We start from the raw sequence: 18,119 nt of genomic DNA, 5'->3' as shown, positions 1-18,119 counted from the left end.
TGGGCCCGACGTCGGTTGAAATTCTCCGACTCCACGACTTGGTTCCGCCATATATCCAGTTGCGTTAACAGTTCATTTGTGCGTTTTTCTTCCGTGTCTATTTACATGGTCATCCCGGGTGACGGCTCATCGGGCGAAGCGCTGTCGGCGCTTTATAGATAAACAAGCGTATTGGCATGCACTTATCCTCCACAAATGAAGAGCTTCTAGAGCAATTATTGTAAGAAGTGGTGGTGCTTGGCTTCCGTTCATACTTTTCAATTTCAGCCGCCCGCTATGCAGCAGGCGCTGCGGGCGCTACACGCAAGTTTTTACCGTTTTATCGACCTCGCGGACAATTCACGATGCTCTGCGCTGGCGGCTGGAGTTTTCGAGGCATCTCTGGCGCTGGCGGCGGAGCGCAACGCTCCGCCCCCTCGGCCCTTAGCTACCGGCCGGTCATCTTGCGCGCGCCAGTCTTTCACAACCAACCCTCCCACCTGTACCGTACCCTTGGCGCTCCCCAACTGACCGTCGTCAATGTCGCACGCCACAACGATTGGCCAGCTGCGTCCGCTGGCCCTCGGAGCTTCGAACAGCTAGGGCTTCAGACGCCGTTGGTATCCGCTCTCTATGGTATGGGCATCACAGAGCCAACTGACATTCAGGTAGGACAGCCATCTGTACACACCCTGTACACACCCGCAACGAAAACGAAGACCTTTTGATACCAACGTAGTTGTTTGCTCATGCGTAACGAGCCCTCGCACCTCGCACCTCCAAATAAGCATCCACCTCCCCATTCCCCCCTGCCTCCGGGCTCGGTGTCCCTCAGTCAATCTCGATACCCGCACTGATGAATCAGCCCGGCAACTACTTCCTCGCCTCCCACACCGGTAGCGGCAAAACTCTGGCATATTTGCTACCGTTGGTGAGTGTTACTGATCTTTGGGGTGCTGATCTTGGTCTTCAGGCTCATCTGGGTCAGGGCCAACCATTACTGGATCGAGTGGATCATATGTTTGGGAATTGTCCAACCGACAGCTGGGGACAGGACCAATCGCCAGCGGGGTTAGAACCCAATGCGATCTGGGTCAGTGACCAACCACCAACTGGGTCCGTGGGGCAATCGGCCCCCGACAGCCATGGGGTGGGAACCAACCGCAGTTGACAGGGTACCGGGCCCTATCCCATCCAGGGTCACACCCCCACTCATCATTGGTGCAGCGCCCACCCTCGAGCTCGCGTGGGAGTGCATCACCAAAATCCGCAATCACGCATCCCTGCACGTCGCCTGTTGTCATTTGACCTTCCTGACCGGCTATGGCAAGCGTCTGACTGGTCCGGCAGTCATCAGCACCCCTTGACCAAATCCCCTCATCAAGGTAATCCCCCTCCGCCTTGTATGCAATCCACCTTCCCTCTGCTTTTCCCCGCGGAAACGCCTCCATACCATCACACCCGTTTCTCCCTTGCACGTTGCGCGCCCCTCCACGCACAGGTCCAGGCTCTGAAGCAGGAGGAGGCCTCCGGGTTCGTGCCCCGTCCTAAGCGCCCCCGGGTGCTGGTGCTGGGCCCCACCCGGGAGCTGACGGATCAAATCACGGGGGTGGCCAAGAAGCTGTGCCACACCGTCAAGTTCCGGGCGACATGCGCGAATGCGGACACGAGGTAGGCCGGAGGCCCAGGGCGGGCGGGTCGAGGGGAAGTGGTTCAGGTGCGCGGGGCGGAGGGGGACGGGAGTGATATGCGACAGTCAGCGAAACCAGTGCTGACGTCCAAAGCCGCGGCAAATGGGCAGGGGAGAGAGGGTTCGGAGCACCGGGGATGGGGGAAGAGGTGGGAGTGGGCCTAGATGTGCGCGTTGAGAGCCGAACCAGGCTCAAGTTTGCATCCCGCTCTCACTTTGTGACTCTTCTTTTTCCATTCACCTTTATGACCCGTCTTGTGCTATGTCTACCAAGGGCTTGGGAGCTGCTTCTGCCCGTCTTGTCCCTGCACATGAGCCCGTGCTTATCATGCCGCTGTCCCCACCCCTGCCTGTCCCCGGCCCTCCCTCTTCAGTATTTCCCAGCAGGCTCGCGCCATGTCCGGCCCGATTGATGTGCTGGTGGCAACCCCCACTCGCTTCCTGCACCACATCAAGGAGGGCAATGTGGCGTATCGGGACATTCGCTGGCTGGTGGGTTGGGCTGGGTTGAGGGGGTTGAGTTGGGCTGGGTGAAGGGTGTTAGGGTGATAAGGCAGATGGGTGAGTAAGCGGTGGAGCTGGCGGCGGGTGGATGACGGATGGGGCGGTAGGTGGGTTTGCAGTGTGCAGGCGGCATTAGGGATTTAGTTAGGTAACGCTGTAGTGTGGGAAGGAGCTCTGGCTTGGGGGCTAGGGACTGCGCGATAGCCCCCGGGGGAGGGGGGAGGGGGACGGATGGCACCGGTCAACCGGTCATTGGAGGGGGATGTGGCTCCGAGATGTGGCTTTCTTGACCACGAGGTAATCCATCCATCGCCACGAGGGCATAGGCATAGGCGCCCACGCATACACACACAGGGTGGGGAAGGAGGGGGACGGGGGTGACCCTAATCATCCGCATCTTGCCCCACCTACATCCCACTGTTCGCTTCCCGGCAACCCGGAAAAACCAGTTCCCTTGTCAACTCCTCCCCGGGGCCCTCCCTGACCCCACCCCCCGCCCCCACCGGGCTGTCAGGTAGTTGACGAGGCCGACACAGTGTTCGGGCAGGGCTGGGGTGAGGAGGTGGCCGCCATCCTGGCCCCCCTGCGCTCCAAACCCGACCCCGCCCACGTGCTGCTGGTCAGTGCCACCCTCACAAAACCCGTACAGAGAGCCATCAGAGAGCTGGTGCCGGACGCCAAGGAGCTCAAGGTGAGCCGGGGCTGGGCGTGTGGTGCCGCGTCGGAGAGTTGGCTTCTGTCTACCTTGTATAGCTGGAAAGGTTGTGTGTGTGTGTCTGTATGTTCTCGTATGTGTCCGGAGGAGCTGCTTGGCAGCTTGATGACACGTTGCGAAAGGAATGTGTGCGTCTGTGTTTGAATAAAATGTTATGGGTGTAAGTGCGCTGCCGGGTGTGGAAGACTGTTGTGGAGAGTACCATGTACGGAGAAGAGGTGGAGGTTGGGGAGTTGAAATTCCCATCAGGCTTGGAGCGGTCCCACCTAACCTTGCGTTCGCTGCGTGCAAGGTGTCTGGATCCGCTTGTGGCTCTCACGTCGAAGAGGGTGCCCTCGTCCACCCTCTTCGATTTATTTTTGCGTTTTGATACTTAACTGGTTCATCATTTTCGCGTATCTTGATTTCCCCTGTCTCTTATCTTTCTGCAGACCTCCACCCTCCACCGCGCAGTCAGTGGCAGCTCCCACCAGTTCATGACTCTGCCGCCCGGTGGCAACAAACTGCAACTGCTGGCAGAGGTAAGAGGCTTCGGCCTAGCTGTATCTATGTGCGTACGTATGTGTTTTTATCGTATGTATGTGTGTTATTGTATGCCTGAATGTCTCGTCTACATGCTATTTTATTTCGGAGCGGCCATGGAGGAAGAGCACCGCCGGACCCAGTTGCCGGTTGGGTTCCCGCTGGAGCAGGAGCATCTTTCCGTTCCTATACACACCAACCCCCCTTCAGCTCCCTCTCTCTTACCAGCCTACCAGCGCACCGTTGGTCGTTTTCCCTTAACCAACATACATCCTACTCACTTTCGTCTTACCCGCCTTCACCCCGCCGGCACCCGCGCGGCCTTTCCCGGCCCTCTTGTTCCAGATCCTGGGTGCTGACAACCGCCGCGCCCAGAAGGTCCTTGTGTTCTGCAACACGGTTGACAGCTGCCGGGCGGTGGAGCACTTTGCCCGGGAGGAGGGACTGCCTTGTGTGTGCTACCACGGGGAAATGCCGTCCGAGGAGAGGCAGGTGAGGTGTCACACACCCGAGGGGACGGAGGGAGGGAGGGACGGGCTCGTGTTGCACGTGAGCGGAAGGGAGGGGAGGGGAGGGAAGGGAAGGGGTGTAGCTTGATGTAAATCCTAAAGAACCCGGCGTACCGGTGTCCAAAACATCACATCAACTGCTGAATTTCAAAGCAATGATGCAGCTGCCCTGATTACTTCATGGGAATATGGACCCCCAGAAAGCAGGTTGACAGACGGACGGACACAGTTGCAGGGCATGTAGTTATGTGCCATGGCAGGGCAGAAGATGACCAGGAGAGGATAGGGTAGGCGCCCTCAAAATTTCCTTAAAAGCTTTAACGCTTCCTAGGTAAACCAACTTTCGCATCTCTTTTCAGATATAACACAATTCGCCATGTTTTTTCCTATTTTCCACCTGTTTCCATCTGTTTTCCATCTGTTTTCCATCCTCTTCCACCTGTCCCTGTCCTCTTAATAGGAGTCCATGGCTACCTTTGCCGCGGCGGTTGCCGGCGGTGGCGCCCGTCTGCCCATCATGATTGCCACCGACCTGGCCGCCCGGGGACTGGACTTCCCAGGCACTGTGGACCATGTGGTCAACTTCGACTTCCCAACCACATCGGTCGACTACCTGCACCGCACAGGCCGCACGGCCAGGGCGGGAAATACAGGCGCGTGGCGCGTGCGTGTATCTGTACATGCTTTCATATATGTATGTGCTTGCGTGCAAAACGCCTGATTGCTGAGCTCCCGGTTGTCCCCTTAACCACTTGCGTGCGGACTCCGAATCTAGAAAACTGGGGAGCCCAGATTCCGTGGATTCTGGATCTGCAACTTCAAGTCCCTGGAAAGAACACACACATGACGCCGCGACCGTTTTTCCCTGTCAGCTGACCGAATAAGCTTGATATCCCGATTGAGTTCCTGCAAACCCTCGCTGCTAATATACATCACGCGGATACTGCAGGCAAGATCACTTCCATTGTGTCGAAGCGTGATAAAGTGTTGGCCCAACGTATCGAGTACGCGCTGGAGCGAGATGAGCCGTTGGACTCCCTAAGTGCGGAGAAAGATAAGCTACCACCGTCCCAGGTATTATGGTGCGGGAGAGGTGGGCAGTGGGGGCAAAAGAATGAAGGTGGTAATCAGGTGATGCAAAAAAACGGAAAGAGACAACTATTGCCGGCGTGCAAAGCACCAGGGCAACAGGCGAGGGGGGGGAGGGATCTGGGGGCGTGGCTTTCACGCAGTTGCTGCCTGTGGCCGTCCCCCCTCATTGGCATTCGCATATTTCCTTCCCACCTCCCCGCACCGTCCCGCCCTCCTCACATCCTCCCCCATGCGGCCCCCCCCCAGATTGCCACCCGTCAGAAGGAGAAGGCCAACATTAAAGTACGAGAGGCCGAGGCAGTGTTGGGAGCGAAGGGCATGGCCAAGCTCCGCGCGGCGACAGCGGCACGGGCTGCCAAGCGGGCTGGCGGTTCCAAAGCGGAGACGGGGACAGGGCCGGGTGGCAAGCTGCGTCTGCGAGGCAGCAGCGCCAGCAAGGCAAGCGAAAAGGCCGCAGCGGCGAAGCCGGCACTGCGGGGCCCGGTCCGCGGTGCGGCGCGATTCGCATTGATGGAGGAGCGGCTGCAGCGGCGCAATGTGGAGCGGGGGAAGGGGCGACCGGGTGGCGGTGGTGGTGGCGGCTCCCGGGCAGCGCGGGGCTCCGGAGGGGGAAAGGGTGGCAAGGGAGGCCGATGATGAGCAGTTGGACATGGGCAAGGAGGGGCCCGACCTAGTGCTGACTCGTTGCGGAAGGATGTGCGCTTAGGTACGTTGAGGTGAGGTTGCGGTGGCGTGCGAGCCGCTAGAGCGGGGATAACGAGTGGGGAAGTAGTGTATTAGAGGATGGAATGTACACGCACATGTTGAAGGGCGTCTGGGCCGGGTGTTAGTTTGGAAGCCGGAGGAGCGTCGCAGCCATTATTCGGTCCTTCCCAGAGAACACGTTATCCCGATTCAACGAACAAACCAGCATAAACTGCATCTTACGCACGTCACACATTGCTCGTGGCACACATGCGCGGCGTTGACACTGACGAGGCCGCGTCAAAATCGCCTGTATATTGCCTCATGTGATTGGGCGTTTATTAGAAGACACCGAACTCGCGGTGATATGTAGGTAACCCATCCAGAGAATTTGGCAAGACGGGGCCTGCCAACCAAGGCACTGGGTAAAGCGGCTACAAATTTCCATAGCTACAGTTGACATGGCTCAAACCGTTCTGGAGTTTAACGCCTCTGAATCCAACGGTATTTTCAACTGACACCTACTTACCTTGTTGAAGGTGTGCGTTCGTGGTGAGGAATTTGGCCGACCATACACTTTTTTTCGTGTGGTTCATTTCGTGTGTACGAAGTCGGAAGTGCAGTGCCCTTCAGTTCCATCAGCATAGGAAGGCTTCACCATGAAAATGCAACCATAAAATTTCCTTTAGTTTCTTACGTCGAATACAGTCTGACGTGCTACCGCAGCTTCTAGCAGGGCCAGGAACTTTGCGAATGCGCGCAAGGCGCTGGGAACGCGAAGCTAACGGTTGGTACGTGAGGTGCGTGAAGATCGGTGCTGCCGCGGTCCGGCAGAAAGCCACGTGGCTAGATACCATCCTAGCAGGACGAGGATTGCACATCCAAGTAGGCGCGATGGAGAAACTGGGTATTGAACGAAGCTTTCGTGTCTGGGGAATCAAGGCTCCTGGAATCTGTCTGCGAATTCCTATGCGAAGAAGCCGTAACTGTGCTAGTGTGCGGCCTTAAACTCGCCGCAACAATAAAAGGTAACCATAGATAAACCAAGTTCTGTAAAGCTTGCTAGGTAAAACTACTCAGAGGAAGGCGCGGCTGCGTAAAACTTCCACAGAAATTGCCGTGCTTAATTTCGCCTTGAATTTGAAGTTCTTGGGAGAGGGCTGGCTTCGCGAACGTAATATAGTGGAAGCAAGCACTTATAAATGATACTCTGCTCGTCTGCGCAGAAGAAACTCTTCCCCGAGCGCTGCTGCTTTCGGCAAGGTACTGAGCATCAGAGACTTCGGCCTAAGATGACATACAGTTTCATGACTGCTTTAACATGCAGACCGGTTGTTATTGTTTGAACATTCATATTGTGCAGTCTAATGGACGGCCCATGTGGGGCGTGCGAGGCGAGGCTCCGATAGGATGCCAGAAGGCAAATTTTTGTCGAACGCGAAGTGGCGGATGAATTGGCGCAGGTGAGCACATAACTTCTTGGTCGTGGAATCAATTTAAAGTTTTCACACATTGAATTTTTAAAATAAATTGCATTGAAGTATCGCATCGGCATTTTAAGCGATAGGCGTACCGGGCTAGCTGGTCCGCAGGCCAACAGCAATGCGCCACCAGTGTTTATAAACGTCTCCACGCTTTTGTAGCATTATCCGTCTTGAGTGAAATTCCCTACGGTTCCGATGCCTGGCCCGCCACGGCACGGGGCTGCCAGCCCCAGCAGTGCTTGCTGTGTGTCCTCCATTCTTTCTTCCCATCCCCCCTTCCCTGACAAATTAACTTCCTCACACCGCCCCTTATAGATATCGGCTACCTCACCACCGACACCCAAACTCTGGCCTTGGAGTCGTACCATGCTGCTGCTGTGCGTTACACTCTGGCAAAGCAACATAACGCCCGAGTGCTCTCCACATCTGTGCTGGGAGCCATCTCTGGCCTGCGATGTTGCGTGGACGGTTCTGAGAGCACGGACCTGGGCATTATGAGGTGGCCAAGAGCCATTCACGGATCAACCTCGGATGGAAACCGCTACATACATGTGTTCAAGTGGCCCAGAAACCTCCCACTCTGTAACAATTCAATTCAATTCAATATACACGCGGGATACCGCCAGGTGTATGTGTGTATGTAAGTATGTATCTATGTATGTAAGTATGTGTCTATGTATGTAGGTATGTATCTATGTATGTAAGTATGTATCTATGTATGTGTGAGATGTGTTTCGCGGGACCCTGGCGGGCGGGCAGGCGGGCGGGAGGGCGGAAGGGGCGGGAGGGAGAGGGAAACCCGTCAATACGGGCAATGGCCAGTAGCAAAATCGCGATGGCCAGGCCGGCGGCGGCTAAATATGCGCTCAGTGTCATGTCTGTGTGTCTGCGAGGTTAGGACCTGAAGCTCCTCATTATGCGTTGCGGATCATGAGGCCTGCCGGCAGCACGGGACATGTACGGCATTGAGCCCTGGTGTTGTCAGGCGCGACCCGTGCGAGTCGCTCCCCTGTGTCCCGGGTTAGTAGCTTTTTAGTTTTTTTGTATTAGCTTTGCTAGTTATGCTGCTTCGAGCCCATACGGCGTATGTACGAGGTCTGAGTGTACGTATGGTGGTGGAACAAATTGAGCCTCGCAAAGTTTAACTACTCCCATTAAGACATGGACAATATGATTTCGCTTCCCACCGTAAATATAAATACTATATATACCCATGTGCACGCCGTAATGGGGACATGCGTGCTTGCACGCGACACCCCGTGGCTATCAGGCCTCTAGAGGCCTTGAGTATTAGGTCCCGCTTAGTATTTGTATGAGCGTATGTCTTCATGTACGTACAGCGTAGCTTGTCTAAGCACACTAATGGGATGAGTCGTAGGAGTTCGAGTGGTTATGGATTGGTTGCGCCAAAAACGTAATTCGTATGCGACGGATTGAATTGACGCTCGAGTGGCATGGCCATTCAGAGCACGCTTTATCTGCAAGCGTACGCCAGCATGGGGTGCGGGTGAAGTCCGTTGAGAAATCTTTGCCGTGCCCACGACTGATTTTCCGCCGCACAGATACCGGTAGCTTTGGATATGTAGCGTGGAATGGCCATGTTGGCATTCGCACGTTTTGTTGAGTGTGCTTTCTATATCTCTGCAATCAACGTACGACGTGTACCGTCCCCCAACAGTCGCCCAACAGTCAATCTTCAGACGACGACACTCTGTAATTGTTTAACTGAGCTTACACGACCACAAGGTTTCCATGGTTGTCCCATGAATGCGAATTTCCAAATCTCCCTTCCCAAGCGAAAAATGTTCGACGCGTGTTCGTTGCCCGTTCGATTACAATGCCGCTTGAACCCACTGGGGCCGCACTGAGCCGTCATTATGTTGTGCAGTAGCGCTTCAGCCACGTCACGACGGTCGGTGAGAAGTCTCCAGCTCATACCCTCCTTACTTGCTAGTTTGACACGGCAGGAGAGAACCGAGTTCCTCTTCAGGGGATGAAGTCCCCTACCGACTAGAGCTTTTAAGTACAATTCTGGACGGTAGGTGTCAGCTTGTCAGTTAGTTAGGTGGCTCCAGTGATATTGTTCACCGGGACATCGTACAATTACAATCAAATAGCTGTTCATTTCCCTATGGTGGGCATTCTGCCTTACACTATCAGGAGCTCTGTTTTCCTCTTTATCCACCGACTTGCACCATTCCTAGTCCCGCTTGGGCTTGGCGTAGCTCGGCCCAGATTGCAGTAGTTGATGAATAACAAGTTACAAGTGCCGCACGAGTGGGGGGATACCGTTAAAGCCGAGAGGCTATGGACTATATATATTGAAAGTTGATTCTACCGTACAACCGACGGCGGTTGTTTGGTCCCACTACCTAGACCCCACCTCATCCAGTCGCCCGACAACTCTGTAGTTGGTAGTAGATGAGCATCACCACTAACTCAGCTTGCGAAACTCAGTCCATCAACTAAACCTCATCTCCACACCTCAGCAGCAATATGTAAACCTAATTCTCCCGATTAATGTTGGGAGTCTGCCCAGGAATCGAACACAGAAGCTTGATCTGATGCAAAGGTATCACCATACCAGACCAATAACAGGCCGCGGGGCGCAACTGGCACCTCTCGGCCACTCTTTGTACACCGTCACGTTGCCCCTACCTCTCCCTGTCGCGTGTTTAGGAGCCTGCCTTAGCGGCAAAAGCTGCTGGAAGGTCGGTTTGAGTGCCGCTGGCGCACCTCGGATTTCCCGTACGTGGGAGTGCCTGTGTTGCCGTACTCAGGCGGTGCTAGCTGTTTGTGCCGAGTGAGAGTTGCGTGTACAGCCGGCCTGTAGGTCGCACCAGACTGCGCCTTCCGAGCGCTTGACTGGGCCATCGTCAGCGTTTTTGCTGCGGCGGTCTCTTGCACGACTGCCGGTCCTTTGGTTTACCGTTCCCCAAAGGAGAGCACCTGTAGTAGCTGGCCGCTGAAAAGGCCTCTCGAGATACTGGTGGTCGCGCTTCGCGCGTATTTGTAGAGCCGTACTGTGTACCAGCTACTACAGCACCGGAGCTTGCAGCTTGCGCGGGCAACGCTTACTGCTTCTTCAACAGGTTATGAGCCACGGCTGGAAGACAGTCGGCGGTAGATTCTAATTATTCGCCAGCTATGGTGGACTTCATTTCTTCAAACCTTCCGTCAACAGTTTTGATCTGCGCGGACCGATCTTTGATTCACTGCTACCAGATGGATCAGAAGTTGTTATTCAGTGATCAACTCACAGGTGAGAACTAAGACTACTTGTTCTGGCGGATGCAGACAGTTTTGCAAAAGGCGGGCTGTCTCTCAGCCATTACAGAGGATCTCCCAGCAGCCGACACGCCTGGCTACGCCACCGCCAAGAAGTGCAGCGATGATGTGATGTGCGAAATCAATCTGTGACTGCCGCGGAAACACATGATGTTGTCTCTACTACCACAGACGATGAAGTCGTTACGGAATCGATCTATGCATCGCTTGACCGGGCCGGGTTAGGTGCGTGTCTGGACAACCTCCTAAACATCCAGATGAACGACGGCAGAAGGTTGAGGACTACTTGGCCCGTGGAGAGGCCGAGCTCCACGCCTTGAAGGGCCATCCCGACTACAAGGTCAAAACCACAGTTTTAATCAACCGTACGAGACGCGTCTCGTCAGAGGACTAGCTCCACGATTCGACAACATACGTACATCATTCATAACACATGGTCATCCGAAGGATGTGGATTCACTCAGGGGGCAGTGTAAGGGCCCTTGGCAGCTGGTCTCCCCGCTTCCTGCCCAGTGTCTCTACCATTCCTTGCACGGTCAGCCAGCACGATCGAGTCGGCAGAGCCATGAGAATACGGTTAAGGGAGACAGGAGCACAGAAGTGGGCTTTACCTGCGATAGCCAGACGACGGAAAGCTAGGCGACGCTCGGAGCACGGTCGAACAAGAGGGCCCACATCTACCTGCCAGCTCAGCCACCTTCTATCCAAACCCAACTTACATTCGGAATGTCAACGCCCTAGTAAGCCCCGTATGCCCCAGTAATCCTGACCCAGAGGCTAAAAAGCCAGGGCGATGAAAGATTGAAAATCGGAACAAAGGTTCACACGGTCTACGATCGAAAGGCTGATCAAACGCATTCGCCCGCGGTTTCATCACAACGAACTGTGCGTCAGGTCCCAAGCTGAAAGTCACGTACTGGCCTTGCAGCAGAGCCATCCGAAAGCGACACGTGCGTACGGTGCCATGGGTACCGTACGCGGACGGCCATTGACACAGTTATGATTACAGTGATATGTACATACACGACTAGTAGGCAGCAGATTTTGATTTAGAAATAATAGGCTCCACATGACAACCACTAGCCTGAGCTGATCAGCGGCGGCGGGATCACGCGGACCAATGGTCGCCAACAGTCACATTCTATCATTACCAGCCACGTACAGCGCGCTTGGAATCTCACTGCTACCGACGGACTACATAAATATTCAACAAACTGCTGTACATTGCGGGATTAGAGACTCCACACCCCAACGAAACAAATTGCCGTACAGACGTTCAGCAGACCCGGACAGACGCACAGCAAAAGTGAAGCCATGGAAACTTTGTTTGGGATCTCGTCTATGTACATGTATACTCATCAATCGCCGAAGCACGGTACATGATTACCGTAAAGTATAAGGCCCCCGGCAGACAGGGCAGGGCATCAACCACTTCCTATTTATCAGTATCTTATCAACCATATCATAAAACAATATCTGCAAGTTCACAGCCACACATCCATCGCGTGCGGGCAGCACGCAGCAGTAGCAGGCGGGCGGCGGCAGTAGTGTTCCATGCACACCTAATACCATCACTATACATGCACACCGCATCCTACGTCTCCCTCCCTGCCCGCGCCCTCCATCTACTCATCCATCACCAGTACCCCAGCACCCGCACGTAGTCGACGAGTAGCTGGGAAGGAAACACTGTGGATGCATCCGGAGCTCTGGGCCAGTCGCCGCCCACAGCCAGGTTCAAAATGATGTAGAAGGGCGCGTCGAAGGGGGAGTTGGGCCCCGTGGGTGTCGTGGTCTGACTCGAAGTCCACCAGCCCTCGTCCGACAAAGAATAGCTGCGCGGACATCACCACCGGCAGGGCTTTTGAATTGACAGCAAATAACGGTGGAACTGAAAGACAAATAATTATATAGCGCGTGTAATGTATACACCTACGGCCACACACCAGGAGGCGGCATTTATCAACACCGAGGCAACGGATACCTTCACGAGTAAGGCCAGACAGACCTGTGTGTGGTGTAGTACAACATGCCATCGATAAACCACCACATCTGGTTGTAGCTCCACTCGAACGCGTACGTGTGCCTGATGGCCCAGCCGGGGTGTGGTCACACATCAGGCGTGAAGCACAGCAGACATGTGTGCACACGCCCCGCGAAGAACAAAGGCACTGCTTGCGTCACCGAACACTTCATCATCACATTTTGAGACAGGCCCACGCACATGCCACCATAACAGCAGCCGTATCCTACCATTCCAGCCCCAGATTGAACGAGGTGGGCCGGTAATGCCCCTGGTTGTTGAAGGGTTGCCCTGCATGCGTACATGTACACGGGGCCACACACCCCTAGGTCAAATCGTGTAGACATGCACATGGGTGCATATGGCATATCCGAAAGGCAATAATAGCACAGGCGCCGTGCCTGTGTGTGGTGGCGGGGAACGTGATGAGCGGCCCTCCCAAAACCTGTACGACCACTTGTACAACCACCGGCTGTGCTAGCAACTCCTCTTCACCCGAGCGTTTGCCAATCTTACCATCCGACCTGAAGCCGCCGTAGTGAACAGTCCCAAAGGCATAAGTCATGTTGTTAATAGCCTGCCCAAATGCAAAAGAAAACAAAATCGCAGATTTGAGTACGGCGCATAACGTGATGTAGTGCATATGTCCGATAGGGGAAGCAATGACCGTAATGGATCACCCATCACCGGAATATTATTACGGCCCTACACCATCGCCAGCTCCCCCCCCGAGCCAAGGGGAGTCAGCCACTGCTACACCCCGTACCTACCTCGACAATGTCGATTATTCCGGAGTACGGCCAAGATCCGTACGGGCCGCATGTGTCACATGCTTGGCTGTTTGGGGCCAGCCAGAATGCAGGCCACATGCCCTGGCCTGTACAACATATTACAAACAGACCAAAGCAATATTTAGTCAGTTGAGATATTTCAGGACAGGCCACAGAAGCTGCCAGGGCACCATCCACCCCGGAAAAACAGAACACGTATGGGTTGCATCTCGAGCTCCACAGCTTGTCAGGATAAGGACCCGTCACAACCACACGCACCCTTTGGGAGCTTCATGCGGGCCTCGTAGCGGATCTTGGGAATAACGGTGCCGTTCACGGAGACGCCCGGGTAGAAGGCGCGCTTGAGCCGAGTGTCAATGCGGGCCGAAGTGTAGTTCATGCCGCCGTAAGCCTCGGCCCGTGCCTCGATGACCAGGCTGCCGTTCTCCAGCCGCACATTTTCGGGGCGAGAAGTGTAGTACTCGAGCTCGTTGTTGTATGCTGCAGTCGTGATGAAAAGGGGACGAATCGGCGGCCAAACAGCGACATATTTTACCGTGTTTTCCTAGGATGCATGTTAAAGCCAAAGGGTGGCGGAGCTTGAAGCGGTTGGCACGAGCGAGCGCGATTACAGTAGGTCGGCTAACGGGATTCCTAGCGCTCACCTGTACCAGTGAAGTAATTCCAAGAAGAGGTGTCCAAGGTCGCCGCGTCAAACTCGTCAGACCATAGCAAAGTCGGCGACGTACACACTGCTCTGGCGGTCCAATCGTCGCTTTTAATAAAGGTCAACAAAAACAGTAAAAAAATTCTGAATGACGCCATTCTGTCAAACGCGTTGCTGAGACAATTGTCGAGGTTTTTGTAGTTACTGTAACCTAATGGACAAAATCGCTTTATATAATGCCTGGCATTAAATCGTAGTACAGTAAGGCGACCTTCGATAGGACTTCTAAACAGGGCTGGCTTGCAACAGTTGTGGCCCCGCTGAAACCTGGCTAAAACCGCTACTACGTACGGCAACCTTCGGTTTTTAGGTGGAACAGGCCTCACACTCGTCCTGTGAGTTAATATAATCTGTGCACAATTGAAATATGACCAAAAGCAATAAACTCAGTGGGCGGAGGAAATTCGCATGGAATTAGCAAAAGAGGTGCGTATGCAACAGCAAGCACATGACCGTCAGCAAAGCGTTTAAGACCTTTAGGTATTTTTTGGGCTTTGCATTTCATCACGCGCACGGTACGCTTACTTGTGAGCCAAGTAAGGTGATACAGTGCTGTCTGGTGCCGAAAGCTATACGGGAATAAATCAATAAGGTCTATCTTGGGCTGGTACACACGTCTGCGCATACACGATAAGTGGTCTGTCTCCGGGCAATGTATGCTAAGAAATGAGGTGGCGCAGGGCAACACGGAGAATTGATTTCTCCGTTCCAGAGCCACACCTACATCCCGCCTGTCTTGCGGCGCAGTTTCCGTTTTCCTCACAGAATTTGTAACCCGGCTAGCGATGAGCGCGGCGCACAACTTGCACAAAGGGTCCCCCACAGCGATACCCCGATAATTATCACATGTTGAGTCATCTCCCTCCTTGAGTGCGGGGTACAATGTAGTGGACGTAAAGGCTAGGCACCCTGTTCGCCTCCCTCGTACACGCAGTTGAATACTTACGTCCGTTAGGTTGCAATGGCATGCCTTGTTCGCCCGTCATGCCCCTCAGTAGTTGGATGCTTGTAGTTCTCGGCCAGTGTGGGTTCCCGTTGTGAGGCGTATGTATACCTACGCTGTGTGTTATGTGAATCCCATCAAAATTGACCCCGGTGGGGATTGAACCCACAGCCTTCGGATGCTTTCTTCTTTGGAATCCGACGCGCCACCATTACGCCACGGAGCCGGTTTTCCGGGAGAACCACAGCCTGCCTGCTTGGGCCATATATAGTTAGCAGAGAGTCCGCCACAGGTGGTGTCCACCACCCTAATGCCAGTCATTAGGACTGCTCTACCCTGATAAAACCCTAATAATGGTAGGAACCCTGGCGGTCCCAATGGTAAATGCACGCATGTCCGCACGATCGGTTCGCTGATGGCGGAGGGGTCATGATTGACCTGTACTGTATGGCTGATCGATGCCGCTTTCTTTCCTCCAGTCAAATGGCTTGAGGTTGGTCAACAGCTCAAGGGGGAAGATGGCCTTTTGCTTTGCGATCACAGGCCGGTTTCTATTGTTGTTGACGCTGCTGCCATGGCGTCGGCTCCACACATGCCACAAACGATCAAGAAGCAGGTTAGGTTCGATGTGTCGCTCTGGAGGCACTATGTGCGTTTCTTAAATTCCGAGGTGATTAGGCACCAGTGTCGGAAGCTTTACGGCAGATTACAACTGATCTGAGCGCAGAATCTACTTACTAATAAATAGTACCAGGGCGGTTGAGCGTGTCGGTACGGCTTTGACTAGGTGATTGGAGAAAGCATTTGGTAAGGCCCGCCCAGCACACTTCAGTCAAGAGCAGGATGCCCCTTGGAGGGTCGCAAGTGCCGCCGAGCTGCACCGGCAGGCCATGTTAGATGCGCGCAGCGATGTCAACAAACAGGGAGCTGGCCATGGTTGGGAGGCATTTCGCGATGCGCGGAGGGTATACAATGCGGCAAAGGGGAAGACATGCGCTGCTTGTGATCTTATGGTGTTTCGGGTTATGGTGTCAGCAAAAAATACCGTACTGATCCCAGAGTATTATTAGGGAGGCATCTCGGAGCGGCCACGAAACCGTGTTGTCTCATCGATGACGGGCTCCGAGTGGCCGAAATACTTCGAACAGCTGATGTACGATGGTGCTGATGCTGCAGATAGGGCTGCAGCCGAGCGGATTGTGAGCTACATCAATGTATGCGATCGGGAAGGTGGTTAGCGCTCAGGCACTAAGCAGCATCACTATGACGACGGGTGATCGCGTTACGTCGCGTTAAATTCGCGTTACGAGGCTTTAACGCGAGTTTAACGCGACGCTAACGCGATGTAACGCGATCTTAAGCACTGATAACGCACCGGTTCGCTTGTGCGTATGGCCTAACGCACATCATCTTTATTCGCATGCGAACGAGCTGAGTAATTTTGGCTGGCAGTGCGTTAGCTTAAGCAACTAACGCAAACTAACGCAAACTTTACGCGATCGTAAACGCGACCAGGTGACTTTTAACGCGAGCGTTACCTTACCTATAGGTGTAACGCATACGCAAGCGAATGGCATACGCGGCGCGACTGGTGCGAATGCGTATGCATATGCGAATGTGGCGAATGATATCGCGAGTTTTACGCGACCCTAAACGCGACCAGGTGACTTTTAACGCGAGCGTTAGCTTAGCTATAGGTGTAACGCATACGCATGCGAATGGTGCGAATGCGTATGCACATGCGAATGTGGCGAATGAATTCGCGAGTTTTACGCGACCCTAAACGCGACCAGGTGACTTTTAACGCGAGCGTTAGCTCAGCTATAGGTGTAACGCATACGCATGCGAATGGTGCGAATGCGTATGCACATGCGAATGTGCATTTTTTGGGGCACGATGTATGGAAAGAGGCCCCGCAAGGGCTACACGAGGTAGACGAACGAGTGGAGTGGCTGATGAACAAGCCAATGCCAGAAGGTGTGATTTCGGAGTTCAAGGACCGATTAGTGAGTGGTTGGAAGCATACACGTTTAGATGTCCAGCCTGACGTGTATCCGTCAGACGGCAAACAACCAGGAATTCACATGGCGAAGTATAAGCACTGGATGGGGCTGGCGGCCGAGCAAGCGGGCAGGAAGGAGGTGCTCCCGCACATCACAATGTTTATCCCACGTTCGGCGAATTGCAAGCTTATGCAGTTTAGGCTTTGCTGTTGGGCACTGGCGGCTAACAGAGCGCGTTAGGGACGGCGTTATATACCTAGGGAGGAGCGAGTATGCCCCTGCTGCGGCACTGATAGCCACATCGAGGATGAGAAACACATTTTGCTGGACTGTCCGGTTTACGACGGAATCAGATCTGATATGGGCTTTCCACGCTTCGAACATATGAAGGACGCTATGAAGTGGGAACCTGAACGCCTGGCAAGAATGCTGGAACGTATATGGTCTCACCGCAACTCTATCGTTCCCTTTGGTCGTTAGTATACTTCATTACTTGTTTCGTTGGAAGTGCGAGGTAGGATGGTGCTTATAGGCGATTTGGCAGCCCTTGAGCCCTCGGCTCGTACTAGGGTGGTTTGCAGGTACGGGGAACGCACCCACGACCATGTAACAACAACAACATGCGAATGTGGCGAATGAATTCGCGAGTTTTACGCGACCCTAAACGCGACCAGGTGAGCTTTTAACGCGAGCATATCGCCAAACGCAAGGGATTGCGAATGGCATACGCGACTGCGAATCCTGCGAATGCATGTGCTACCATTTGAATTTTACGCGAGTGACTGCGACTTGCGTGCGGGACTGCGAACTGTACGGCCAACCGTGCAATACAAAAGCTTTACAATAGCAGTACACGAGCTGTACAATGTGCAAAGTGCACCGCCGTTGCACATGACCTGCAGGTTCACAGCTGTGAACCACAGCACTCACTGCTTTCTTCATACATTTGAACTATCCCTGAATGACAGGTACGAATTCATAGCAAATCCTAACATGACCGATGCAACTCAGCCAGCAACTCTTACCATGGAAAAGGGTCCAACAGTCTAACGTCAGAAAAAATGGACACACAAATGTTAAGCGCATGTAAATGTACCACAATACAGCCACTATTGTCTTCTTATTAAAGCGCTCAATCCTCGCCTCCGCTGATGTCATCTTCACGAACGACGGCATATATCCGCAT

At 54.0% G+C, this 18,119-nt stretch overlaps 2 protein-coding genes across 2 annotated transcripts; one reads left to right on the top strand and one right to left on the bottom strand.

The window, feature by feature from the left end:
- The first annotated feature begins 145 nt into the window (after nucleotides 1-145).
- On the top strand, nucleotides 146-6,209 carry VOLCADRAFT_121417 (uncharacterized protein). Its single transcript, XM_002955387.1, has 10 exons — nucleotides 146-647; nucleotides 815-910; nucleotides 1,481-1,650; nucleotides 2,044-2,161; nucleotides 2,688-2,792; nucleotides 2,823-2,864; nucleotides 3,320-3,409; nucleotides 3,756-3,902; nucleotides 4,380-4,583; nucleotides 5,258-6,209. Exons 1-10 carry the CDS (start codon nucleotides 345-347, stop codon nucleotides 5,645-5,647), a joined length of 1,665 nt encoding a protein of 554 aa, XP_002955433.1. The 5' UTR covers nucleotides 146-344; the 3' UTR covers nucleotides 5,648-6,209.
- A 5,894-nt stretch (nucleotides 6,210-12,103) lies between these two features.
- Nucleotides 12,104-14,085, bottom strand: VOLCADRAFT_96269 (uncharacterized protein; the record flags this gene model as incomplete). The annotated part of the gene is made up of 5 exons (XM_002955327.1): nucleotides 12,104-12,302; nucleotides 12,476-12,553; nucleotides 12,721-12,781; nucleotides 13,540-13,761; nucleotides 13,926-14,085. 5 exons carry the CDS (start codon nucleotides 14,083-14,085, stop codon nucleotides 12,104-12,106), a joined length of 720 nt encoding a protein of 239 aa, XP_002955373.1.
- Between the last annotated feature and the right edge of the window lie 4,034 nt (nucleotides 14,086-18,119).

Source organism: Volvox carteri (genome assembly GCF_000143455.1).
Source record: "Volvox carteri f. nagariensis unplaced genomic scaffold VOLCAscaffold_51, whole genome shotgun sequence".
Classification (NCBI taxonomy): Eukaryota; Viridiplantae; Chlorophyta; class Chlorophyceae; order Chlamydomonadales; family Volvocaceae; genus Volvox; species Volvox carteri.
The sequence above is the reverse complement of the archived record's forward strand: the minus strand, read 5'-3'. Positions and strand labels throughout refer to the sequence as shown.

Coding starts and splice junctions, on each gene's coding strand:
- VOLCADRAFT_121417 (XM_002955387.1), top strand. CDS start 345: ATGCTCTGCGCTGGCGGCTGGAGTTTTCGAGGCATCTCTGGCGCTGGC. Junction 2,793..2,822: donor ACCCCGCCCACGTGCTGCTG/GTCAGTGCCACC, acceptor AAACCCGTACAG/AGAGCCATCAGAGAGCTGGT. Junction 3,410..3,755: donor AACTGCAACTGCTGGCAGAG/GTAAGAGGCTTC, acceptor CTCTTGTTCCAG/ATCCTGGGTGCTGACAACCG.